This window comes from Erpetoichthys calabaricus, chromosome 1, assembly GCF_900747795.2.
Source record: "Erpetoichthys calabaricus chromosome 1, fErpCal1.3, whole genome shotgun sequence".
Classification (NCBI taxonomy): Eukaryota; Metazoa; Chordata; class Cladistia; order Polypteriformes; family Polypteridae; genus Erpetoichthys; species Erpetoichthys calabaricus.
In genome coordinates, this window is record NC_041394.2 from 342,357,678 (window position 1) to 342,385,224 (window position 27,547).

The 27,547-nt window shown below is 41.8% G+C and overlaps 1 protein-coding gene across 1 annotated transcript in view; it reads left to right on the top strand.

Annotated features, from left to right (window-relative positions):
• The window catches only part of LOC114668858 (zinc finger protein 271-like), an 82,433-nt gene that overhangs the window by 40,536 nt on the left and 14,350 nt on the right, over positions 1–27,547 (top strand). The window contains exon 5 of the mRNA XM_051934596.1: positions 13,343–13,769. Within this exon, the coding sequence (XP_051790556.1) occupies positions 13,343–13,769 (427 nt within the window). The remainder of the gene's footprint in view (positions 1–13,342; positions 13,770–27,547) is intronic.

Genomic DNA, 27,547 nt, shown 5'->3' on the forward strand with positions numbered 1-27,547 from the left:
TTCCTGCATTTGTTCCTTTGATATGAAGGTTTAATTTAATGGAAATCATCTTTTGGTCTGTTAATATAGCTGGTAAATTTGGGCCTCCCTAGTAAGAGACATCAGGTCCTTTGAGATAAACCAGAGGTCAACTCTTGAGTAAATGAGAGTTGTTGCTTTGTTTGTTTTGTTTTTTTAACTGCTTATTTTCTCTTTGTGACACAGTGGTTAAGGCTTTGGACTTCAAACCATGAGGTTGTGGATTCAGATTCCACCCCTGACACTGTATGACCCTGAGCAAGTCACTTGACCCGCCTGAGTGCCAATGGGAAAACCAAAAGAAATGTAACCAATTGTATCTCAAATATTGAAAGTCGCCTTGGATTAAAGGTATCAGCCAAATATGTATGTGGGTTGTGATCTCTCCAAATGTCAGTTAACACATGATTTTGACAACGGGCCTGAAGTCTGCTAGTGGTAACATTAGGTCTTGGTGGATACCTGTCTACTTTGGTCAGCAGCTGTTGTATGTAAAGTGCTTTATAAATAAAGTTGACTTGACTTGACTATATTACTATAAATAACTTCATTAAAATCACCTCCAATTATGTTTGATGATGGATATATATTTATGAAGTATTTTGTGGCATCCTCAATCTCTTCAAAAAGTACTGTATTCACAGCCACAAGTATTTCATACGATGAGCATTTTTTTCATTGCATTCAATCACTAATATCAGCCAATGCCCGTTTTTATCTCCTTTAGTACCAATAACCTTTCCCTTAAATTTAAGTGAAAATGTGACAACGCCTGCTGAGTGATTACTGCCATTTGATAGCCATAAATTATTATTGTGCTGATTTTTTTTTTTAAAGAAACATCATCTTTACATGAGTGTGTCACCTGAACAAAACAAAAATCATCATTAGTATCTTTACAAAAAAAGAAAAAACACCTTTCTTTTAAATTCATTTCTTAGTCCACTGGCAATCGCCCATATTCATTTCAATTCCGTATGTGGATTTATAGTACTAGGGTGTTGTACCGTGTTAGCCATTGTGAATGTAGAGAAAAGCCAAGCAACATGACACCTTTTATTGGCTAACTAAAAAGATTACAATATGCAAGCTTTCGAGGCAACTCAGGCCCCTTCTTCAGGCAAGATGTAATCTTGTATGTGGATTTATTAATTTATACTAGTTATACTAATTCTGTAGAAAATTTCAGAAACTGTACTTCTTTAAAAATCTTTTCAAAAACAAGACGTCGTCCTTTATTAATAAAACAACATTGCTTATATGACGAAATGACTTAAAGGAATGCCATCCGAAACATTATGTTCAATCTCCAACACTAATATCACTTCCTTCAATAAATGCTTTGGTGCTTCTAAAATATGCTTTGTTCCCTTCCTGACAAGCTTTCCCGATCAATGGCCAGTGTTTAGCGCGGGTCTTATTATCTTTAACAGTCAGGTCTTCCGCAAAATGAAGTTTCCGTGCCTTGAGAAAGGCGCCGTTCTTAGCCATTGCCCAGAAATGATCTTTGCTGAGCGAAAAGCAAACTGGATCATTACACCTGCGGATTCGTTCAGTATGTTTTATTTCAGTTCCTGCATCCTCGTATTTTTCTTTTAACTCAGGAGATATGCCACAGCAATTGTGTCAAATGTCTACTATCTTTTATTATAATGTCTTCGTCGTTGTTGTCTTGGTGTCTGTACAAACGAAGCACTAGGCGCCTGAGATATTTTTCAATGTCTTCAAGATAACTTTCCAGCAATACAATAATTTTCTCTTGTTCTTTTACTTTTTTTTAGATAGCACGTTGTTTGCTTTATTAATGTCCTGTATTTCTTTAAAGGCAAAATTTAACAATGCATTAAGTTCTTCAGTACACGCGGTATACTTTTTCACCAATATCAGCTGTTTCATCTTTTTCTTGTTATGTCTTCTACTGCTTCAAATTTACTTGTCTGTAACTCTTCGAGGGACTGCTCTTTCTTACTTTGTTAGTACATGGGCTCTTAGTTGTAGTTTCTGGTTTTGAAAAATAATTTTTAAATAATAAAAATAAAATCAAAAGATATGGTTATATATATATATTTCAATTTCTCTTAAAACAGCAGCTTCACCAGCACCGTATTCCATTTCTTTCATTATTTCATTATAATTATGGTCTATAAGCGCCGATTTACAGTCATTTTAAAGTTCCGACCTCTTTTCCGTTATTCGTTTTTCTTCTTCTTTTCTAACAACGATGTAGACTAGTTCTTCAGTAAAGTTGTAAACTGATGTTTCTTTGCAAAGGATATTTTTGAGGTGACAACAGTACAATTTGAAGGAGGAATCTAAAGGACCGTCACCCGCCACAGCAGCTACACTTGTCGCTATCCGATTTAGATTACGCATGCGCAAACAAATCCGCCCAGTCCACTTTCTTGGACTATTAGCAAACTGTTACGTAGCGTGCCGCGTGACGTCATACAGGGCGACGGAAACTGAAAGCACATTGCTGCCCGACACAGAGCGATACACAGGATACAAATCTGCTGTGGAGTGCGATCGCGTTTAGAAAGAATCACTGAAAGACAGACAGAGGGTAAGTGCTCTGAGTTTACAGACACCATTTTGTGGCTGTGTGAGTTTACATTCACTCCACTGAAGAGCACACTGCATGGGACTTGAATCAGAGGCGAGAAACGCGCCTGTGACAATCAACCCAGCTCAGAACTTTGGTCACGTTAATCCCTTGTGTCCAGCCTATGTGTGTGTCAGGCTTACTTGATGTTCTCGAGGTCTATTTCTACTTCAAAACGCCCATACGCACCGCCTCTTAATAAAGTATCTATCTATCTATCTATCTATCTTGGGATTAATAAAGTATCTATCTATCTATCTATCTATCTATCTATCTATCTATCTATCTATCTATCTACTTACTATTAATTTCTTTCTGTATATTCTTCCAGTCGTGTTCTTCTTGAATCGCCGAACATGAGGATGCGATGATCGCTGTCTAACACACACACACACCCCGACACACCGCTTTGATTCCTACCTGCATTTCTCCATTCAGTCCGCCGCGTTCATCTTAAAGAGGATCGCAAAGTTTATTTCTGGCCGGCTGGCAAAAGAGCAGCGAAGCGTCGTAACGCTACAATCGTCATACAGCCCTCCTTGAATTGTAGCTTCAATTTTAAGAGTGGATTTGTAACTCATCGTAATTAAAGCTGCACTACCTTTGCGCTCCTCGACGTAGTCGTTAATTGCTAAATGTTTCTTAAATGGGCTTCTTCTTGTACTGACTGTTGCCACAGGCTGCGATCGCCGCAAAGAATTAAATTCACCTTATGTCAGTTATGTGAACAGTAAGAATACTAAGATTTAGGCTTGAGATCACATCATGTTCATGATGAATTCACTAAGCGTTTATAATATTACATTTTATAGATCAAACAAGTCTGTTTAAATAATTTAAATGGTGAAGTGAAAGCTAAGTATTATTCTATGTAGGTTTATTTTGCTGAGCCTAACCGACTGGACAATCAGGAGCACAAATCTCCATACAGTGGAGCTCTAGGATGTCTGAGTGTGTCAAGGGCTCCACAACATAAAACTCAAAGTATTGGTAGAACCTGGGTGCAGTTTTTAATGGGGATATTACTGTATTATAAATGTGAATATTTTTTTATTTTTTGTGTTTCTGTCTAACATTTACATCCAGAAGATGAAATTATTAAACAGGAAAGTTTGTTTTGAGTTGTTAAAAACAGCTGAATTTCTGTTTAGTGATTCTCAAGAAATATCTGTCGACGTTCATTAAAACCTGAACCATATAGCTGCTGTCCTCCATCCTTAAGCGCCTTTTTCAAGAGAGTTTTATTTGTAAACGCATTGCAGATGCCTAATGCCTCTGTTACACATTACTGTTCACAAGTCTTAAACTGGAGAGTTTAAAATTGCCGTTATGGCTGTTGGAGCAGAAAAACAGAATTGCATTAAAGGGTTGGAGAACATTACATTATTTAATTAAAAGTACACAGCGGTGTTGATTTACTGGGTATTTTTCTATTTACTATTTTGTTTAGTAAAATTGTATATTTGAGTTTTACTTTTTATTTAGGGAAGAAAACATTTACATAATTACTGTTTTTATTATTGTGATGTCCTCTTGCTGCTGTTCAGTGCGTCAGGACCTCCATTTCCTTAATATTTGTGTTGAACAAGTCAAGTCAAGTTGGGGAGCATGCACTGGTAGAGTGCGTTACCGCACCCACTACACGACTAAACAACTCGCGATCCCGGTTTGCAACCCCCCAGGCAGACACGTGGTCCAGTCCCACCCTCTAGAAATGACCCTCTATTTTTCGCAGCCAGGTGTTACGTGGGTGACCCCTTGACCTGGTCCAGCCACTCCGGTCCCCAACAATGAGGATCTTATGAGCCGCTTCACCATCGGGGGGGAAACGCGCCACATGGCCATAGTGCCGTAACTGATGCTCCCTCACAATGCAGGTAATGTGCCTCATTTGGGGCTCCATGAGCAACACAAAGTCAAACCAACGGTACCCAAGGATTTTCCGAAGAGACACAGTACCAAAGGAGTCCAGTTTTTGTCTCAGGTCACTGGATATCGTCCATGTCTCGCAGCCATATGGCAAGACAGGAAGCACCAGGGGCCTCATGTATAACGCCGTGCGTAGAACTCACACTATAACATGGCGTAAGCACAAAAGCGGGAATGTGCGTACGCACAGAAAAATCCAGATGCAGGAATCTGTACGTACGCAAACTTACACGTTCTTCCACTACATAAATCCCAATCAGCGTGAAAAGTAATGTACGTGCACGCACCTTCTGTCCCGCCCCAACTCCTCCCAGAATTACGTCTCTTTGAATATGCAAATCAATATAAATAGCCTTCTGTGAAAAGACAATGGGAAAAGCACAGGGGAAAATATAAGAATTTCAGCGAATACCAAGTGGAGGCAAAGGAAAAACGTTCTGTTTGTTGGTTTAAACAGTGGTATAATCAACAAAAGGAAGCTGATCGAGTGACAGAGTGTCGGAGAAACTCGAAAGCTCAATTTCACAAAGTTGCACAGTGCCCGAAATAAAAAAGAAATCACATATCAAAGTCACCGTGAAAAGGCAAGTCGCAGCCCACCGTCTGAGTGTCATATGAAAAAATAGGCACACAGTGGGGAAAAAAGCACGAAATGTCAACTTTAATCTTGAAATTTCCACTTTAATCACGTAGTTTATTTTGCCATTAAAGTAGAACATCATAAACTTCATCTTAAAATCGTTTAATTTACTAGTTTCTCAAATCCCATTGTAACTAAAGTAGCACGTTAAATGCTTTGTTCTGTATTTGATCTTCTATGTGCTCTATGTGTGTGAATCACTCCCTGCTTCTTAAACGGGCTTTCTCTTTCTCCGACAGGACATATAATCCATTACATTCGTGATATTACAGCTCTCTGAATAATTAAAATACTGAGATGTATACGTGATATCTTTTTCATGATGATAGGAATGAAAGCATGTTATTAAACATGAGAACACGGTGGCGCAGTGCTTGTTCATGTCTCATGCAAGAGGCTTGCTGCGCCAAGCGCGACCTTTGATGAAATAATTTATCACAGCAGTACTGTCTCTTTCAAACGTACTAACCTCCAATTCCTGTCCTTACTTTTCTTTCTCCAAATACCCAATCGCCACACAATCAGCTCTGTAATAGACGTGAAGCCATCTGTAAGATCAGAACGCCGATTCTTCAAAACTTTTAAGGAACATTGAAATATCTTCATAGTAGATGTTTAATTATTCTATCCGTCTATCCTTCCAGTGTCGCGTCGGCACCAGCAAGAATACAACGCAATGCAGGAACAATCCCTGAACTAGCTAGCGCTGTGGCACCGTGTCCTCACATGTTTAATTATTAACAATACAGATTATTTAAATGAAGTTAGTTTTTTCTGTATAATATAATCAACATATTTTGCTGCATTTCATCTTAAAAATGATATCGCCATCATATGTAAATATGCGCTTTATAAAGTGGCGCAGGTTGTGCAATATTATAACTGTAGTGCAAGCTTACAGTGAGGTAATTGTACTTATAAGTACAAACAGTTCTACAAGGAGCACTTGATGAACTGATTGAGTGCGTTTAGAGTTCTTGGGATGAAACTTTTTCTAAACCTCGAAGTCCGTACCGGAAAGTCTCTGAAACGTTTTGCCATGGCTCAGGCAGAGTCTGCTTCATGCTGTATCCTGATATTTCTCTTTCCAATTAGCTGCTGCTGTGATTCCCCACTCAGATACAGTGATATAAATACTCCGAGTGGTGCAGTGAGAGTAATATGGAAAAATATGATCTGCTGTGGAAACCCTTAACGAGAGCAGCTGAAAGAAGAAGAAGATGCATTGAGTTACAACGCTAAAGCAGTTATGGTATTTGGAATACTATGGCTATTCCCTGGACCATTATATTGCTGCAGGTTAATTACAATCAGATGCATTACACTAATAAACAATATGCAGTTAGTTTCAGTGTATTTATAAAGCCGCGTCAGGAATGTGGATTTAAGAAAGAAAGGGTGACCACACAGGAACAGTAGCACTGCTTTGATGCTGGGTGCCGCCAGTCTGCAAAACTGAGCAGAGAAATTGCGTATGCCAGGGTATGAGGTACCGTGGAAATGTGCGTGGTTTAGGTTTTATACATCGCGATTTGAGCATGGAAACGTTCGTATGCAACACTTCTGTGCGTATGCACCGTTTATACATGAGGCCCCAGGTCTCTAAAGACTTGGACCTTCGTCCTTTTGCATAGATATCGGGAGTGCCACACACCCCTTTCCAGCAACCTCATGACCCCCAATACTCTCCCAGTCCGTCTACTGACTTCATAGGAGGAGTCACCAGAGACATGAATGTCACTGCCAAGGTAAGTAAACCTCTCAATGAGGTCAACACTCTCTCCGCAAACAGACACACTGTTGATGGCTGTGCCCAAGAGGTCATTAAAGGCCTGGATGTTGGTTTTTATCCAGGACACTCACAAGCCCCGAAATTCAGACTCCTCGCTCAGTCTCTCAAGAGCCCTGATCAGAGCCTCCATTGACTCCACAAAGATCACAGCATCGTCAGCAAAGTCATGATCCGTGAATCTTTCTTCACCAACAGATGCCCCACAGCTGCTGGACCCCACAACCTTGCCCAACACCCAGTCCATACAAGCATTGAACAGAGTAGGAGCAGAACAGACCCCTGACGAATCCAAGAATCAATTGGGGAAAAACGCAGAGGTCCTGCCTCCACAGGACAGCTCAGTTAAAATGCAGGTTGCTGTGAATTTACTAAAGCACATATCTGACTGCTCATGGGATACAAGTAACATGTTGGATTAGATAAGTACAAACTCTTAATTATTCAAAAAGTACTTCACTTATTTGATTTGTAAAACGCCTTTGATGCTTAAAGTTTAAAGCAGTGAGGTAGAATTCCAACTCCTTCTGATGTCTCCCATCATCACATCTTTTCATTTTGCTGCTTTGAATGTTTTGTGCTGATTAGATCAATCTTCCTTCCTGTTTAGTAATTTCTGTAAAGCACCTTATGATGGCACCTTCTGTTAATGATGTCACCCAAAACAAAGTCTGGTTGATTGTAGCACCCAAAGCTGGCCTTTATGTGAAATATTTAATACAGCCGACCCATGCTGTTTATAAACTCTGAGTTTGAAATATGCACTTTTATGAGTTCACAATTTGTAGACACAGTTAATTATCCAAACTGAAAACCCACTAGCAGGCCAAAGTGTCTGCCAGTGAAGATGTTGAAGAGCACGCTGTGGTCGTGTCTCTGCTGTTCATAGGATGGCATCTTGTGCTCTCGCTGTTTAAAACTGATGTGCTTTTGCTTTTTTACTATTACTGTATTTTGTTTCAAGGTGCGTTATTTGCATACATTAAGCACTTTCTTGTTTATTTAGATCACAGTACATGCTCAGTCCAGTTTAGAAGAAAGTGCAGTTGTTATCCAATGCAACAGAGCATTGTTGCATTTACTTCTGTACTGTACATTGTGGACCACCCTGGCTGGCACTGCCAGCTTAACCCAACACAGACAAGCATGGGACACAAGTTTGAAGCACACACTGATTTTTTTATTTTCTTTTTCCTCGTGGGAAACGCCTTCCCCATTTCCCACAGGCACAACACAGTCCAGCGCACAGCACAAACACAATACTTTTCCTTTTTAGTTCTTCTTTCCACTACTCCAGTCAAGCTTTGTCCTCCTCCTCCTCCCGACTCTGGCTCCTCGAGTAGTGGCTGCTGGCTCCTTTGCTCTTATAAGGCACCCAGAAGTGCTCCAGGTTCTTGATGATGCACTTCTGGGTGTGGCAGAAGAACTGCCCATAAGAGTACCCCCTAGCGGCGCCTGCGGATTCCAACACCAAACTAAAATTCCCATGAAGCCCTGCGAGAGTCCGAGGCACCTCTGCAACCCATGGGGGTTGCCATCTAGCATCCCGGGGGAGGTAATGTTCTGGCCACGCCTGATACCCCGGTCCTCCCAGCGTGGAGGTGTCCTGGCCGTACGCTACAACTCAAACACAATTAATGAGTCTGTTAAACATTACGTAATTGGGTAATTTGTGTTTTAAATGCTTTATTTTATGAAGCAATCCTCAGTGGACTGTCTAAAGGTTAGTAAGAGTTGTTTTAGTTGTATTTGGGAAAATTGGTTGGAAAACTAATGATGAACTGGAAACTCATTTTCCCTTTGAAGACCATGAAGAGGAGGGTTGATCTTTAGAATTGTCAGAATTTGCTATCAGATGTTTTCTTGAACAGCTCATGTTGAAATAACAAGGTATAGCTGTACTGTATTCCCACTTAGTTGTCATAGGAATTCAATTCAATCCAATTTGGAAAACATCTTGTATCACCCCAGTCCCAAAGGTATCACGTCCTAGTGAGCTGAATGACTTTCGGCCTGTTGCTCTGACATCACATGTGATGAAGACCATGGAGAGGCTGCTGCTTCACCACCTTAGGCCACAGGTTCAACACGCCCTTGACCCTCTGCAGTTTGCATATCAGGAGAAGGTGGGAGCGGAAGATGCCATCATCTATATGCTACACCGATCCCTCTCTCACTTGGACAGAGGCAGTGGTGCTGTAAGAATTATGTTTCTAGACTTCTCTAGCGCCTTCAACACAATCCAACCTCTGCTCCTTAGGGACAAGCTGACAGAGATGGGATTAGATTCATACCTAGTGGCATGGATCGTGGACTATCTTAAAGACAGACCTCAGTATGTGCGTCTTGGGAACTGCACGTCTGACATTGTGGTCAGCAACACAGGAGCGCCACAAGGGACTGTACTTTCTCCGGTCCTGTTCAGCCTATATACATCGGACTTCCAATACAACTCGGAGTCCTGCCATGTGCAAAAGTTCGCTGATGACACTGCTATCGTGGGCTGTATCAGGAATGGGCTGGAGGAGGAGTATAGGGACCTAATCAATGACTTTGTTAAATGGTCCGACTCAAACCACCTACACCTGAACACCAGCAAAACCAAGGAGCTGGTGGTGGATTTTAGGAGGCCCAGACCCCTCATAGACCCAGTGATCATCAAAGGTGACTGTGTGCAGATGGTGCAGACCTATAAATATCTGGGAGTGCAGCTGGATGATAAATTAGACTGGACTGCCAATACTGATGCGCTGTGCAAGAAAGGACAAAGCCGGTTATACTTCCTTAGAAGGCTGGCTTCCTTCAACATCTGCAATAAGATGCTGCAGATGTTCTATCAAACAGTTGTGGCGAGCGCCCTCTTCTACGCAGTGGTGTGCTGGGGAGGCAGCATTAAGAGGAAAGACGCCTCACGCCTGGACAAACTGGTGAGGAAGGCAGGCTCTATTGTTGGCGTGGAGCTGGACAGTTTAACATCTGTTGCAGAGCGAAGGGCGCTCAGAAGGCTCCTATCAATTATGGAGAATCCACTGCATCCACTTAATAGTATCATCTCCAGACAGAAGAGCAGCTTCAGCGACAGACTGCTGTCACTGTCCTCCTCCACAGACAGATTGAGGAGATCGTTCCTCCCCCAAACTATGCGACTCTTTAATTCCACCAGGGGGGGTAAACGTTAATATTTAACATTATACATAGTTATTGTCTGTTTTTTTCACCTGTATTATTATCATTCTTTAATTTAATATTATTTATTGTATCAGTATGCTGCTGCTGAAGAATGTGAATTTCCCATTGGGATTAATAAAGTATCTATCTATCTATCTATCTATCTATCTATCTATCTATCTATCTATCTATCTATCTATCTATCTATCTATCTATCTATCTATCTATCTATCTATCTATCTATCTATCTATCTATCTATCTATCTATCTATCTATCTATCTATCTATCTATCTATCTATCTATCTATCTATCTATCTATCTATCTATCTATCTATCTATCTATCTAATTAATGTATTTTACGTTAAACTAATACAACAAACAAATCTGTTTTTTATTTTGAAACATTGAAATATATCGTCGTAGCTCCAAGTCGGGTCAGTGAGCTGTTTACTGTTGTAGAAGGGACGTTTGCAGTCCAACAGAACAAAGTACTTTAAAAGAGGGGTTGCCAACTCCAGTCCTGGATGACCACCGTGGCTACAGGTTTTCATTCTAACCCTTTTTAATTGAGTGCCCCGTCTGTGCTGCTAATTAACTTCTTGTGAATTCATTTAATTGAATTGCTTTTTTAAAGATTTGTTCCCCTGAATTTCTTCTTCATTCCTCTGAATTGCTTAATTTCATTCCTCTTGGGCACAGCCATCAGCAGTGTGTCTGTTTACGGAGAGAGTGTCGACCTCGTCGAGAGGTTTAATTACCTTGCCAGTGACATTCATGTCTCTGGTGACTCTTCCTATGAAGTTAGTAGACGGATTGGGAGAGTATTGGGGGTTATGATGTCAGTGGAAAGGGGTGTGTGGTGCTCCCGATATCTATGCAAAAGGAAGAAGGTCCAAGTCTTTAGAGTCCTGGTGCTTCCTTTTCTTGCTATACAAGTAAACCTCCTGATTCGCTAGCGAATCGGAAATCCTAGAATGGCAATCAGTTTCTGTTCTGTCCGATATGTGGATGGATGACATATCATGGAGGGCGGGTGCGTCTGGGGAAATGTCATTTAATCCAATAGGCATATCTGTACTAAAGCGGTTTCGTTTTGTGGAGACGTGAGTCTGTTGCCTTCGCTGACACCGACCGCTTGAACAGGTTGTGTTGTTTGGGGGCCACCTACTGACTCTGGGAGGCTGCTGCGTCTGACTGTGGGGCAAGCGTCACAGCGCAATATGCGCCTCGGTGGGAAGCCGCTGCGTGAAGACATATCATGGAGGGTATACGCGGTGGTGTGGGCGGTCGCGTCCGGGCGGCCGTACAACCTGGCGTGCACACTTTACCTGAGGTGTAGTTCACAGGTCGTAGTCTCGTTTCTGTGTTTTCTTTAGTTTGAGCCGCGACTCCTTTCGCAAGCGCGTTGTAGGCGCGCGCATTGTCACAGCATGGACCTTTGCTTTGAGCCGTGACTCCTTTCGCAAGCGCATTGTAGGCGCGCGCGCGCGTGACATCCGGTTTCCAACCTTCTCGTTTCTGTGTTTTCTGTGCAGTGCAGCAGTGCGTGTGCGCCTCGATGTGCCCAGCGCCCTGCGTCCATATCCGGTTTACAACCTTCGGTTGGTAGGATGGATGGTTGTGAGACATGGACTCTATCCAGTGACCTAAGACAAAGACTGTACTCCTTTGGTACTGTGTCTCTCCGGAAAATCCTTGGGAACCATTGGTTTGACTTTGTGTTGCTCATGGAGTCCCGAATGAGGCACATTACCTGCATTGTGTGGGAGCGTCAGTTACAGCACTACGGCCATGTGGCGTGATTCCCCGAGGGTGATCCAGCTTGTAAGATCCTCATTGTTGGGTACCTAAGGGGCTTGACCAGGCCAAGGGGTCGCCCACGTAACACCTGGCTGCGGCAGATAGAGGGTCATTTCCGGATGGTGGGACTGGGCTGTGTGTCTGCCTGGGGGGTTGCCAACCAGGATCCTGAGTTGTTTTGTCGTGTAGTAGTTGCGGCAACACGCTGTACCCGTACATACTCCCCAACTTGACTTGACTTGACTTGAAACAGAAATGAAATGTGAAGTGAGGGAGCCAACAGAAGACCAACTAAGTCAGGGCTTCAAACTCCAACCAATTTCACTCCAACCTGCTGCTTAATGAGATGCTGATTCTTGTCGTCAATTAAGCCCGTTCTTTAATTCCATGGCTTATTGCTGTTCTCATGGTGTATTAGCAGACATTTCCAAAATTGTTGATTTTCTCTTTCTAAGAGCTCTGTTAAAATGTTTTGGGGACCTGAGCAGATTGACATTCCCGAGACCTTCATCTTTCTTTATTTTCAGATTGTTTTTGGCTCATTTTGTATCTCATTATTGTTTGGCTGCTAATTAAGGAGAAAGAAACAATTAAGGGGTCTAAGTCTTCAAGAGCAAGGCAATTAAAATAAGTTCAAAAGAAGTTAATTAGCAGCAAAAACAGGTCACTCATTAAGAAAAGGGTTAGAATGAAAACCTGCAGCCATGGTGGTCCTCCAGGACCGGAGTTGGCGACCCCGGCTTTAAAATGTACAATGGGAAGAAGAAGTTTTTATAAAATAAGTACTACAATCAAACCTTATGACTGGGTCAGTGGGTATTTGGGTGACTTGTGGTATTTTCGTGATTGGTTTTAATCAATTACCAAGCAACGTTTTTTGTCTAATCTACCATCAAAAATCAAATGTCAGCATCGTAAATGACACATTTCTGCATAAACTAGCAAGCCCATTATTTCACTTGCTGGTCTTCTGCTGCTGCAGGCTGTGCATGTGAACAACGTTAAGTTCCCCTTTGCATCCGCCACTGCTTGATGTGCATTTATTTCATAACACAATCCTGTGGCCCTCCATGTGCCTCAACATAACTGATAATGCAATTCTGGGACCCCAACAGCACTGTATGTTTAATGCAAGTAGTGAATGCTGCTGACCCACAACTCCCTCTTTCAGCTTCTTGGATTTGTACTCCTCTTTCAAGTTTATTTTACATCTGATATTTTGATATAAAGAATAATGAAGTAATGTTGTTATGTTCTGCATTGTCTGTCTTCACATAAACCCGAGAAATGTAAAATTAAATTCAAATGTCTTTAAATGTGGATAATACAACTTTAATTAAATGGTTTTCTTCCACAGAGACAGAGAAAAAGCTGCTCTTCATTGTAACATCTAGATGGATGTAAAAGAGGAGATGTGTGAGGCTGACCTAAATATCATGGAGATAACAGCTGTGAGCATTAAAGAGGAGGAACGTGAAGGAGAGCCTGTCCACCCTAAACAGGAGAGTCTGCACATTAAGGACGAGGATTGTGAATTTGGGTCAGTGGGCATTAAAGAAGAGGTTGAAGAGAAGTGTGTCAGCCTTGAGACGCACATCCATCCAACTATGGCGAGTGTCAAGAAAGAGGACCTTCATGATGGCTGTCAAGGTGGAGTGGTGACCGGGTTTGACACTTCTCCAAGTAGACACCGTTCATCTCCGGAGTGTTCTGTCGATGTGAAGTCTGAATCATTACAGCCTGACACAAAGAGGGCTGAGAAAATGTCATCTGTCAGGACTCTTAAAGATCAACCACCACCTTCAAATAAGTCTGGAGAAAGTAAGTATAAAAAAAATAGTATGTGTAAGTTTTAGTGTCGGGGGCTTGTGAGTCTGAAAGGAGGGTCATGTGTTTCTTATGAAATAGTTAGACATATAGTAAAATTGCCATTGTTTGTCTGATGTGGTTTGAGAGTTCATCACCTACTGGGAGGCTTCAACGCTCATGTGGTGAACAACAGAGATACTGTACATGGAGGGGAGTGGATGGGAGGAATGAGCCCAAGTAGTGAATTGTTATTGGATTTCTGTGCCGGTCATGGATTGTATATTCAAAACACCCCATTTGATCACAAGGTTTGTCATGAGCATGAGTATTTTGGGCAAATGGACAGTGATGGACAGTGATGGTGTCAGCTACTCTGAGGCTACACCTTCAGCATTTGGGCAGTGACAGGTTCTGAGCTGTCAACTGGTCACCACTGGGTGTGTAGCTAGCTTAGTTGGAGGACACAAAAGGGTAATGAAAGTCTCTCAGAATGACTTCAGCTATAGACGAGCTTCTCCTGCATCTCGGAAGACATCTGGGGTGTAGAGTCTGAAAAGGCCGTGTTCAACAACTTTGTAGTGAAGGCCTCTGCAAAGAGCTCTGGACAGACTCTTGTTGGTGTTTGACATGATGGCAGCACTAGCAGTCACTGGAAGACAGCAGCAGTACGGGAAGCTGTTAAAGTTGAAGAAAAAAGACGGATCATATAGTGTTAGCAAGAGAAACTCCTGATGTGAATGAAATGAACCAAAAAAGGTGGCAGCTGCCTGACTTTGATTAATGAAAACAGTCATAAAGAGTGAACTAGAGATCCATTCATCATCCAACCCCCTATGTCCTAGCACACGGTCATGGGGGTCTGCTGGTGCCAGTCCCAGCCAACACAGGGTGCAGGGCAGGAACAAATCCCTGGGCAGGGTGCCAGCCCACCACAGGGCACACACACACACACTAGGAACAATTTAATAATGATAATAATAATAATACATTTTATTTATATAGCACCTTTCCTATGCTCAAGGCACTTACAGAATATAAGAAGAACGGTAGGGTCTACAGTATATAGCATTTTACAAACCAGGTAAATAAATAAAGAAGATTACGACAATGAATTCAGAGAGAAAAAAGAAGCCTAACAGACAACATAATTGATGGTCTTGCACACACACACACACACACACACAGGTTACATGAGCATCGTGACAGAGAAGTAAATTGAGAGAAGGGTAATAAAGTCAAGTAGAGCTAAAAGCCTTCCTGAACAGATGAGTTTTGAGTTGTTTTTTAAAAGAATTCATGGAGTCAGCTGATCTCATTAATTTTGGTAGGTCATTCCAGAGTCTGGACGCTATACAGCTGAAGGCCCTGCTGTCACCCATGGAGTGTAGATTAGTGTGGGGCACAACAAGATTGCCAGAATCAGAGGACCTTAGTGGGCGGGCAGGCACATAGTGATGGAGGAGGTCACTGATGTAGTTTGGTGCGAGGTTATTTAAGGCTTTGTAGGTTATTAGTAGGATTTTATGTTCAGTTCTGTAAGACACAGGGAGCCAGTGAAGACGGAGCAGGATGGGTGTGACGTGCTCGCTGCTGCTGGTTCGAGTAAGGACTCTTACAGCAGAGTTTTGAATAAGCTGGAGCTGTGATATAAGATTAGAAGGGGCACCTGCCAGTAGGGAATTACAATAATCGATGCGGGATGTGATAAAAGCATGGACAAGTTTCTCAGCATTAGAGAAGGAGAGGAAGGAGCGAACACGTGACAATGTTACGGAGGTGAAAGTAAGAAAGTTTCTTAATGTGATTTATGTGGGCGGAATAAGAGAGGGAGGAATCAAAAATGACACCAAGATTCTTTACAGTAGAGGCAGCTGATGAGATCACCGCCAAGATGGACTGGGAAGGAGCTCATTTTATTAAGTTGCATTTTAGTCCCAATCTGCAGGAGTTCAGTTTTATTGCAATTTAATTTTAAAGAGTTCTGCTCCATCCAGGTTTTAATTTCACCGAGGCAGGTTGTGAGCTGAGAAAGCTCTGATGAAGTTCCACTTTTAACACTGAAGTAGAGTTGAGTATCATCCGCCATAAAAATGATAACCCAGTCCATAGCTACAGATAATATGGCCAAGGGGAAGCATGTAAATACAAAAGAGAAGAGGGCCGTAGGACAGAGCCTTGAGGGACTCCTTGTGTGACTGGCGCTGAGCTGGATCTGCTGTTGCCAAGACTAACAAACTCTTGCCTATCAGTCAGATAGGACTTGAGCCACTGGAGGTCAGTGCCAGAGATACCCAGCATGTTCTCCATTCTGGACAGTAGGATGTCATGTCTAACAGTGTCAAATGCTGCACTGAGGTCTAACAGAATTAATATGCTGGTTTGTGCAGAGTCTGCTGCCATAAGCAAATCATTGGTTACCAGTAGCAGAGCAGTTTCACTGCTGTGCTGTGCTCTGAAACCAGACTGAAAGGGTTCCATCAAATTATTAGAAGTTAGGTAATTGGTGAGTTGGGAAGCTACAACACGCTCAAGAACTTTTGACAGGAAAGGTAAGTGGGAAATAGGCCAGAAATTGTTAAGATTGTCAGCATCAAGACCAGACTTTTTTAACATTGGGGTTACAGAAGCAATTTTAAAAGTGAGCGGCACAGAGCCAGTGTCAAGGGATGAGTTTATTATTGTTGTAACAGTCGGGATTATGGCATGAAGGCAGGATTTAAGTAGTGTGGTGGGGATGGGGTCCAGTACACAAGTAGTCGGCCTCATCTTACAAAGCAGGTTATTAAGAGACATAAACAGATGATGTATTTATGTTAGTTGAATTATTTAGATCTTTAATTTTGTTACAGAAAAAGTGGAGGAATTCCTCACAGACTTGAGTAGAAGAGGTAGTTGGACCAGATGTGGGTTCGAGTAGTTTATTAACAACAGAGAACAGAACCCTTGGGTTATCGTGGCCACTTTCTATTATTCTGCCATAATGGGTGTTCTTGGCAGTGGTTAGTGCTTCTCTGTAAGCTCTTTGGTGATCAGAGAAAGCCTGGATGTGCACGGTGAGCCAGACTTACGTGACATTCTCTCAAAGCGTCGACCAGCTGCTTTCATAGATCGCAATTCTGAGTTATACCAAGGAGCTGAATGCTTAAAGGAAACCTCCTTATGTTTTAAAGGAGCTGTTTTATCTAATGCTGAATGAATGGCTGAGTTATAGTGGTCAACAAGACTATCTAGTGTTGATGGAATAGGTGCAGACAGTAAAAGATCAGAAATGGATCCAGAAAGGATAGTGGGACAGATATTTTAAAGGTTTCTGTAAGAGATTTGTCGTTTACAGGTAAGAGGAGGGAAAGGCAGTGAGACAGTGAAAAATACTGCTTTATGGTCAGAGAGTCCCAAATCAGTGCTGTAAATGTTGGCAACAGATAGTCCAGAAGTGCAGATCAGGTCCAATATATGACCGCCAGAATGGGTTGGAAAATCAACATGTTGTGTCAAGTCAAAGCAGTCCAGTAAGGATAGGAATTCATTTCTCAGTTTAGATGTAGTAATGTCAATATGGATGTTGAAATCTCCAAGAAGGATAATTCTCTGAGAGTAAGAGCTTAGGTGGGTCAAAAGTTCAATCAGATCGGATAAGAAGGATGCATTGTATTTTGGGGGACGATAAAGAACAATGAGTGAGACAGGACCTGATTCTGTTATTAGTTTAAGAGCCAGGCACTCAAAAGACAATGGACAGTCAATCGGGATTCGTTTGATGTTTAAGTCTGCTCTGACAATTACTGCAAGTCCACCGCCTTGTCTTGAGCTGCGGGGCTCTGTGTGGAAAGTGAATCCGGGAGGTGTTGCCTCTGTGAGAGACGTAAATTCGTTTGGTTTTTGCCAAGTCTCCGTTAAACACAAAATATCAAGTTTGGTGTCAGTGATGAGTTCTGACAGCACCAATGCTTTGCCATTAAGAGACCTCGAGTTAAACAGAGCAATATTAGTTAATGAGGCTTCTTTTTGCACAGAGCCGTGACCAGAGTTTATTTTCACATACTGTAAATTTGGCACACTGACACTTCTATTTCCAGGGCCATGAGAAGGATGGCTTATTCCTGACCAAATGCTGCCGGTGGACTTTTCATTCGCAGCCCGTCGGTGACGGCGACCTGACCCACGATGTACATATTTCGGGCACTGCAAAATACCGGCGTCTTTTAGGATGTTCCAGTCAGACCATTTGCTCTGGACAAACTGTTTAATAAGAAGGAGTTTGTCATGAGAGTATTTTCACATGATACTGGGCAATACTTATCTGAATAGCAGTGAAGAAGCAGCACAGCACAGCGGAGCCGGTAGGACAGGCGCGTGTGGTAGCGTAGGTGAGCTGCGATAGCCAGCAGCAGAAAGCACAGCAGCAGGAGGAGGAAGCAGGATTCGGATGTTCCAATACACAGCCATAAACAGTAACTCTTGCTAATTTCAGGCGTGATCGCCCCGACGCCATAAGCCAGGTTAGTATGAACATCAGATCAGTTCCCGGTCGTAGAGTATAGGCTACTGGAAGATGAAACGGGAGCAGATCAGCATAGCGAATATAATCACGGAGACAGATCATCCCGAGGTGCTAGATCGCCAGGTACAAAGAAATGTTCGTAGGTCTCGTCCCGTGATCCACAGACTCGGCTGTTCCCTGTAAAGTGGAGTCCATAAAATCTGTAACTATTAAGCCAAATCCATGCAATTCAAGTCAGCTGTATCCACGAATTATGCGTATAATAAAAGAAATAAAATAACCATAAGAAAGTGCAGAATTAAGGCGAATTTTGCGAAAAGTTTTGTTAACAGGGAGGAGTGGCGACAACGACAAGCGTGCGCCAGTGTCCTAACCTGCATATCTTTGGACTGTGGGAGGAAACCGGAGCACCCGGAGGAAACCCATGCAGACACGGTGAGAACATGCAAACTCCACGTAGGGAGGACCCAGGAAGTGAACTGAGGTCTCCTTACTGCGAGGCTACCACTGCGCCACCATGCTGCCCGTGTGCTAGAGATTCATGTGTTAATGACGGAGTGCAGTAACTCTGTTCATTTCCCTTTTAAGTTCCAGTTTATTTTTATATAGGGCTTTTTATTGAGTACAGTGCTCGATGATTCCAGTTACAAATCCAAAACAGTAATAATTAGACCAGACATTATTGACATGCGTGAACACAGACTCTTGATGAAATCTATAGTAAAGCAGAGCAAATCTGAATGACACAAATACCTGATGATATTTCACATTTATCATTTGACATTCGCCTTTCTAGTGCCATCTCCTGGCCATTTGTATTAACATTCCACAAACGGACAACAGAGTTCACTGTCCGTCTGTGATACATTAAGACGTCGAAAGCCTCTGACAATCCCGCGCTTGTCATTGCAGCTGTGATGCGATGTCCTTTTCTAGTCCTTAGTATTAAAGTGAAAGTTACTTGTGGCAGTAACCTCTGTACTCTCAATTCAACCCTCATTATTACAACATACTAAGTCTGTAGAGGCCATGGGGTTTTCTGAGGAATTCTGGATCTCCAGGACCTTTCAGCATAAGTATCTGATAAGTGAACAGAGGCTTCACATTCATTCTCTTCTAAATGAGCACATCTGTCTTTTCATAGCTGGCACGTATAGAAGTGTAGGATGTAGGAGGACTAACAACAGTTGAAGCAAGATTAAAATGAACTGACTATTTGGCTTTTCTACACCGGCAATGACATGAGCTGCTGTGTTTGTTAATCTATATATATAAAAGCCAAATACCACTGACTCACTCATCACGAAATCTCCCGAACCATGAGGACTTGGGACTTGGAATATGGAATGTAGGTTACCCTTGGCCCATAGGTGCTCGCTACGAAACAGTTTTAAAAATCTCATGGCCCAAGCTCAAAATTTCTTATATTTTTTTAGACCCGTTTGTATGTCTGTCTGCTTTTCACCAGTATTTAGAGCGGGTTTTTGTTCTATAATTTACTTGAACATTCCATTCATTTTGCGACTTCTCTCATCGCGCTAAGTATCATAGTTTGCTTGCGGTTCCGATTTATTAGTGCGAATCCGAGAGGGACTCACCAGGCTGTGGGGAAGGGGGGCGGGGCCCTCCTCACTCACTCACGCATCTGCCTTGGGGCGTAACCTTAACTGCGCTTAGTTAGCGAACGTGAGAACTACTTCACGGATTTAGATTTTTTTTTTTTTCTTTTCTATAATTTGCATGAACATTCCAGTTGATTTTGCTACTTCTCTCATTACGCTAAGAGTCATAGTTCGCTTGCAGGAGCGATATATTCACGCTAATCCGAGACAGAGGCTGCCGGCCGAGGGAGGAGGAAGAGTGGCGTCAGAAGTAGAGAGCTGGGCCGGACCCTCCTCACTGTCCTGTTTCACTAGATAGATATATTTTATTAATCCCAAGGGGAAATTCACATACTCCAGCAGCAGCATACTGATACAAAAAAAAACAATATTAAATTAAAGAGTAATAAAAATACAGGTAAAAACAGACAATAACTTTGTATAATGTTAACGTTTACCCCCCGGGTGGAATTGAAGAGTCATGTAGTGTGGGGGAGGAACGATTTTCTCCGTCTGTCAGTGGAGCAGGAAAATGACAACAGTCTGTCGCATAAGCTGCTCCTCTGTCTGGAGATGACACTGTTTAGTGGATGCAGTGGATTCTCCTTGATTGACATGAGCCTGCTTAGCACCCGTCGCTCTGCCACAGATGTCAAACTGTCCAGCTGCGTGCTAACAATAGAGCCTGCCTTCCTCACCAGTTTGTCCAGGTGTGAGGCATCCCTCTTCTTTATGTTGCCTCCCCAGCACACCACCGCGTAGAAGAGGGCGCTCGCCACAACCGTCTGATAGAACATCTGCAGCATCTTATTGCAGATGTTGAAGGACGCCAGCCTCTAAGGAAGTATAGTCACTAATACGCGGGCGAAGCCATGGGGGATGGCTAGTGCCTAAATAAATTTTAGTCAGTGTTTCAAAGCACAAGGCACATCTCCTTATTAATACGACATGTACCGGGTTACCAGAAACACATAATCACTGAAACACACAGTTAGCAGGACAAGAGAGAGGTTAGAAGCACACACCCACCACATGACTAACCAACTCAGGATCCCAGATTAGGACCCGAGTGCAGCCGTGCAACGTGTGACACCTCAGCACCACACTAGTGTAGATGGAATGGAACCAGTGTGAGGTTTTTTATGTTGGCTGGAGTGCCAGTTCTGCCACCCTACAAGCAGGACTGGATGCAGATTAACTCTTTGAGGGCTGAATATTTTCTTCCAAGAAACGCAGTTTTTGGAAATGCACACCAAGCAATGGTTTCACACATAAATCAATGTAAAACATCTGCTGCTTCATGCGGTGGATGCCAGTTTGGCATCTCTTGTGGTGGGGCAACAGTGGCAGGCGCAGTGCAATGCGGTCTGGTTTATACCTCTTGTCATTGTAAGTGGCGGTCTTCCCAGGCAAACATTGCTGTTCAGTACCACGATCAGCTGGGGACCGTTCAGCTGATGAAGGTACCTTACATTCGCTTTGCATCACTGGAATTAACATCAGAGTCCGACGAGTCCGAGTCCAGTTCGGTGATATGTAAAATGTCGTCCGCGGAGTATTTTGCTTTACACATTTGCTTTGATCTCTCACCAGATGTCGATGCCATTTTTGCTGTCGTTTGCTCCTCGCTGCTCATGCAAGCACAGGGGAATCTCGGTCAAACCAACACAGCTAACGTTCCTTCTAGCAAACAGAGTGGAACAAAAAACATAAACTGCAAGGTTTGTCACTGTTCACAGTTGATTACCGCCGTCAGCCCCTCCTGTTGACAAAAGTCAACATCCGCCCTGAAAGACTTAACATCATACCCAGGACAGAGTAATTTTTGGCATTTATGGGATTTGAACCGGCAACCTTCCGATTGCCAGTGCAGATCCCTAGCCTTGTAGCCACCACTCTGCCCAGAGGATATCCCGTATTAGTCGAGGTATAGCTGCAATTCTTGAGAGACGATCTACCAGAAATTATTGCAGGGACCCGAGTTCGAAACATCTTTCACAAAGTACAAAACTGCATTTTAGTTTGCAGGCGAACCTGTTCCTCCCTTTTGTTAAGTGCCCACTAAATTACATTCCGCTACTATTCTTCTAAAGCAACTTGGCTGTCCAAAATGGAAAAACTCACAAACTGTGCCGCTGCATCAACAGTTTTGTGGGCATTCTTGGCATTCATAAGTTGTAAAAAGCTAATGAAAAAGGCAAGGTGATGTCGTTAATGTGTTTCTTTTCTTCTCAGTTGATGATTGCGGAGCAGTTTGCCCCTTGCTGTTAAGTTATGCATATGCACGGTCCCAGCAAGCCACCTCGCAGTTCTGACTGTGAGTTACAGGCAAATGCACAATAATACTGACTGGATATTTGGAAGCTGCAGTGTATGATAAAATTCGTAACAAAGTTCCAGGACGTCTGGTCAACCTAATTAGTATGATTCAGAGTAAAGGGGATTGTGGAAGAGAGGTGAAAAAGAGAGTGCAGGCAGGGTGGAATGGGTGGAGAAGAGTGTCAGGAGTGATTTGTGACAGACGGGTATCAGCAAGAGTGAAAGGGAAGGTCTACAGGACGGTAGTGAGACCAGCTGTGTTATATGGGTTAGAGATGGTGGCACTGGCCAGAAAGCAGAAGACAGAGCTGGAGGTGGCAGAGTTAAAGATGCTAAGATTTGCATTGGGTGTGACGAGGATGGACAGGATTAGAATTGAGGACATTAGAGGGACAGCTCAAGTTGGATGGTTGGGAGACAAAGTCAGAGAGGCGAGATTGTGTTGGTTTGGACATGTGCAGAGGAGAGATGCTGAGTATATTAGGAGAAGGATGCTAAGGATAGAGCTGCCAGGGAAGAGGAAAAGAGGAAGGCCTAAGAGAAGGTTTATGGATGTGGTGAGAGAGGACATGCAGGTGATGTGTGTGACAGAGCAAGATGAAGAGGACAGGATGATATGGAAGAAGATGATCTGCTGTGGCGACTCTTAATGGGAGCAGCTGAAAGAAGAAGAAGAAAATTATTAATAAATTTATGATTGTTATTTTACTTCAGCAGCAGTGGAATATGGTTTTGCAGCCACATAAAAAATTACTTCAAGTATTTCTTCATGTTCAGCAATGAAGAAGCAGCATCTTTCTGAATGCAAATCTTTTTCTCTTGTGGTTCACTGTTGCTCTCTGCATCTCCTTCACCAGCTGACATCTTGATCAATTGTTTCTCAAGCGCTTGTTTTTTGGTATCTTGGTCATAAAATTGTATTTTGTACTGTGGATCAAAGTATAGTGGCTCGGAGAATGTGCCACTGAAGTGTTTTGTGACAGCCACCAAAAGTGTGGTTTTCGCCATCTGAACTCCAGAGTCTTTCTTGCCACACTTGCTAAGCAGACGTTTAAGCACTGTAACAGAGGGAGTCACATCTGCAGTTGTAGATGAATGCATGCTGATGTCTTTAATAAGTTGCTTGATTGGTTCAAGTAGAGTGATCATCTTTTCCACAATTCCCCACTGATGCACCATGATAGAGACAGGAAGCTCATATTCAGCACCATACGCAGCAAGATTTCACTTCTTATCAACCAGAATTTTCGCCATATAATATGTGCTGTTCCAACAAGTCGGAACTTCTTGCTAAAGCATACTTGTTGGGGTACCAAGGTCTGTTTGTATTTCTCTCAGCCAGTAAATGGCGAGCTGTGAGTGCTTAAAATGAGTTACTATTTGCCTCCTAATGATCAGAGATTCTTCTCTGGCTCAATAAGCCTTCATTTACAGCGAGCTGCAAAGTGCGAGTCATGTAGCTTAAACTTTTAATGCCAATTTCTTCCATAGCTTTTGCCATATTGCGAGTGTTGTCTTGGCCCATTAATTTTTTTTATTGAATTTATTAAAAGCATATAGCATTCCATATAATCAAGTCAAACTTAACAAAACTAAATTCAAATCAACTCCCACTCATGAGTAAGAGAGGAAGGCCAACAGCCAGAGCAAAACTATTGAGAGTAGTAAATAGAGAAAGGAGTCTTTTCCCCAATATAAATGCTTATTCTAAAATATTACTGATTAGGTCCTGTCAGGTTTTGCACAGATCCTCTAATAGAGAATTTGATTTTTTTTCCCAATTTCAAATAGTATATAACATCAGTTACCCACTGACTTAAAATAGGTGAATTAGGATTCTTCCAGTTGAGCAAGATAAGTCTGTATGCCAATAGTGTAGTGAAGGTGATCAGTTTGTTTGTCCTTCACTTTAAGACCCTCTGTGAGCCCACCAACCACAGCTGTTAGTGGATTAGGACGGATTGTGACACCAAGGCTGTCTGAAAGGCATTTAAAGATTTTGGTCCAAAATGATGTTAATTTGGTGCAGGCCCAAAACATGTGACCCGGTGAGGCTGGTACTTGATTGCAACGTTCACAGGTTGGATCTTCCCTGGAAACATTTTGGACAATTTTAAGCGAGACAGATGTGCTCGATAAAGGATTTTAAGTTGAATAATTGAATGCCATGGATATATGGAGCTAGAGTGAATTCTGTGTGTGACTGACGTCCACTCCGTTTTTGAAATGTTGAATAAGAGACCCTTTTCCCACTGTACACTGCGATCTTTAAAAGGAAATGTTTTCGTATTTCATAGAAATGCTGTCTGAGTCCCCAAGAGTGATCAATATCTCTTCTGGAATAGAAATAGGTGGGAGGCGAGGCACATTGGGGAGATTTCATTTAACAAAGTTTCTAATTTGGACATGGAAAAATTGTGTTAATGGCAGATTAAATTTGGTTGGTAATTGTTCATAGGATGCAAAGACATTATTTATATACAAATCTCTAAATGATTTAATCCCATTTGTTTTCCAAACTTTAAAAACTATGTAAGTTTGAGAGGGTAGAAAAAGATGGTTATCATGGAGAGGTGCCATTGGCTCCATATTCTTAATGATTGAAGCACAATTGGGTTGTTAGTATATTGACGATACCTTGTGTTTACTGGTGTACAAAGCAAGGAATATAAAGAAGTGCTGCAGGATTCCATTTCTATTGCTGACCAAGCCTGTGTATGTTCATCTGTTTGTATCAATGTCCAGGTTTTTATAGCTTGTATGTTTGCCGCCCTGTAATAAAATTGAAAATTAGGTAGAACCATACCACCTTCAGATTTGGTTCATTGTAGGGTCACCTTTTGAATGCGTGGGTTTTTCAAATTTCAAATAATTGAGGTTACGATTGAATCTAATTTCTTTAAAAAGATGTGTTAATGTACAGTATATGGTGATGTTTTGAAATAGAAACAAAAGCTTAGGGAGCATATTCATCTTGACAATGTTAATTCTCCCTGCTAAAGTAAGATGGAGGGAGACCATCTATGCACGTCTTGTTGTATTTTATCCATGAAAACAGCAAAAATTTGTTGAAAAAGAGCTTTATATTTACTTGTGATGTTGACCCCTAGGTATTTAGGCTGATTTGATATGATGAAAGGGAAGGTGTCCAATCTAATGTTGTTTGCTAGAGAATTCACTGGAAAAACACACTTTTATTCAAATTAATTTTGAGTCCAGATATCTTTTGAAATTCTGCTAGTACTGTACATTTAGGGTTGTAGGCACATAATTTTGCGGGTCTGATATACAGTACCATATTATCTGCATATATTTTCAGTTCAAGTCCTTCTCTGAAAATCCCCTTTATCTGTAATACATTTTGAAAGTGAACAGCCAATGGCTCCATAGCAATTGTAAATAGCCTTGGTGAAAGGGGGCATCCTTGTCTAGTACCACATTCTAGTTTGAAGGATTCTGAAGTAATGTTGTTAATACAAACTGAAGCTTCTGGACTGATATACAGTAGTTTCATTCATGCACATATGTTCGGGCCAAACCCAAATTTATGCAAAGTGGTGAACAGGTAATCCCATTCAACCATATCAAATGCCCTTTCTGCGTCTAAGAATAATATGATCTCCGGAGTGTTTGACTTTATGGATGAATATATCACATCAAATAGGTGTTGAAGATTGGAAGCCAAATGTCTATCTTTAATAAATCTGGTTTGTTCTTGTGATATTACTGAAGGGAGTACTTTCTCAAAACTTCTAGGGCTTTAGAGAGTATCTTAACATCATTATTCAGAAGTGAGATTGGTCTGTATGATGCACTTTGTAATAAGTCCTTATTTTTCTTAGGAAAGACGGTAATTAATGCTTGGCGAAAAGTTTGTCTCTGGCTTCTATAAATGTTGCTTATAAGGGGGGAACTAACTTAACTGAATTTTTTTTATAAAATTCACCAGGGTAGCCATCAGGACCTGGGGCCTCATGCATAGCGCCGTATGTAGAATTCGCACTATAACATGACGTAAGCACAAAAGCTGAAATGTGCTTACGCACAGAAAAATCCAGATGCAGGAATCTGTGCGTTCACCAACTTCCGCGTTCTTCAGCTACATAAATCCCGCACAGCGTGGAAATAAACGCACGCGCTTGCTGTCCTGCCCTAACTCCTCCCAGAATTACGCCTCTTTGAATATGCAAATCAATATAAATAGCCCTTAAGCCCAGCGTTCTGTGAAAAGGCAATGGCAAAAATACGAGGAAAAATAGAAGAATTTCAGCGAATACCAAATGGAGGCAAAAAAAAACTTACTATTTGTTGGTTTAAACAGTTATATAAGCAACAGAAGGAAGTTGATTGAGTGACATAGCGTGTCGGAGAAACTCGGAAGCTCAAGTTCACAAAGTCGCACAGTGCCCAAAATAAAAAAGTTGTCACATATCAAAGTCGGCGTGAAAAGGCGACTCGTAGCCCACCATCTGAGTGTCATATGAAAGCTTATTAGGGTACAGTGGGGGAAAAAAAGGAACACAATGTGAAGCATGAAATGTCAACTTTAATCTCGAAATTTCCACTTTAATCACGTAGTTTATTTTGTCATTAAAATAGAACATCATAAACTTCATCTTAAAATTGTTTAATTTACTAGTTTCTCAAATCCCATCGTAACTAAAGTAGCACGTTAAATGCTTTGTTGTGTATTTGATCTTATACTGTATGTGCTCTATGTGCCTGAATCACTACGTGCTCTTCCTCCAACAGGACACAGAATCCATTACGTTTGTAATATTACAGCTCTCTGAGTAATTAAAATATTGAGAAGTATATGTGATATCATTTTCATGATGATATGAGTTAAAGCATGTTATTAAACATGGGAACATGGTGGCGCAGTGATTGTTCATGTCTTACAGCAAGATGCTTGCTGCGCCATGCGCGACCATCAATGAAATGCTTTATTACAGAAGTACTGACTTTTTCAAACGTACTAACCCCCAATTCCTGTCCTTACTTTTCTTTCTCCAAATACCCAATTGCCACACAATCAGTTCTGTAATAGACGTTAAGCCATCTGTAAGCTTGGAACGCAGATTCTTCAAAACTTTTAAGGAACATCGAAATATCTTTGTAATGTTTAATTATTCTATCCATCTATTCTTCCAGTGTCACGCCAGCCGCAGCATCAAAACAGAGCGAGGCAGGAACAATCAGTAAACGTAGCTCAAGCTTGCTAAGGCTGAGGCACCATGTAGTTAAAGTTAAAAGTTTTATCTGTATAATATAATCAACATATTTTGCTTCATTTCATCTTAAAAATGATATCGTCATCATATGTAAATACGCGCTTTATAATGTGGCTTAGGATGTGCAATATTATA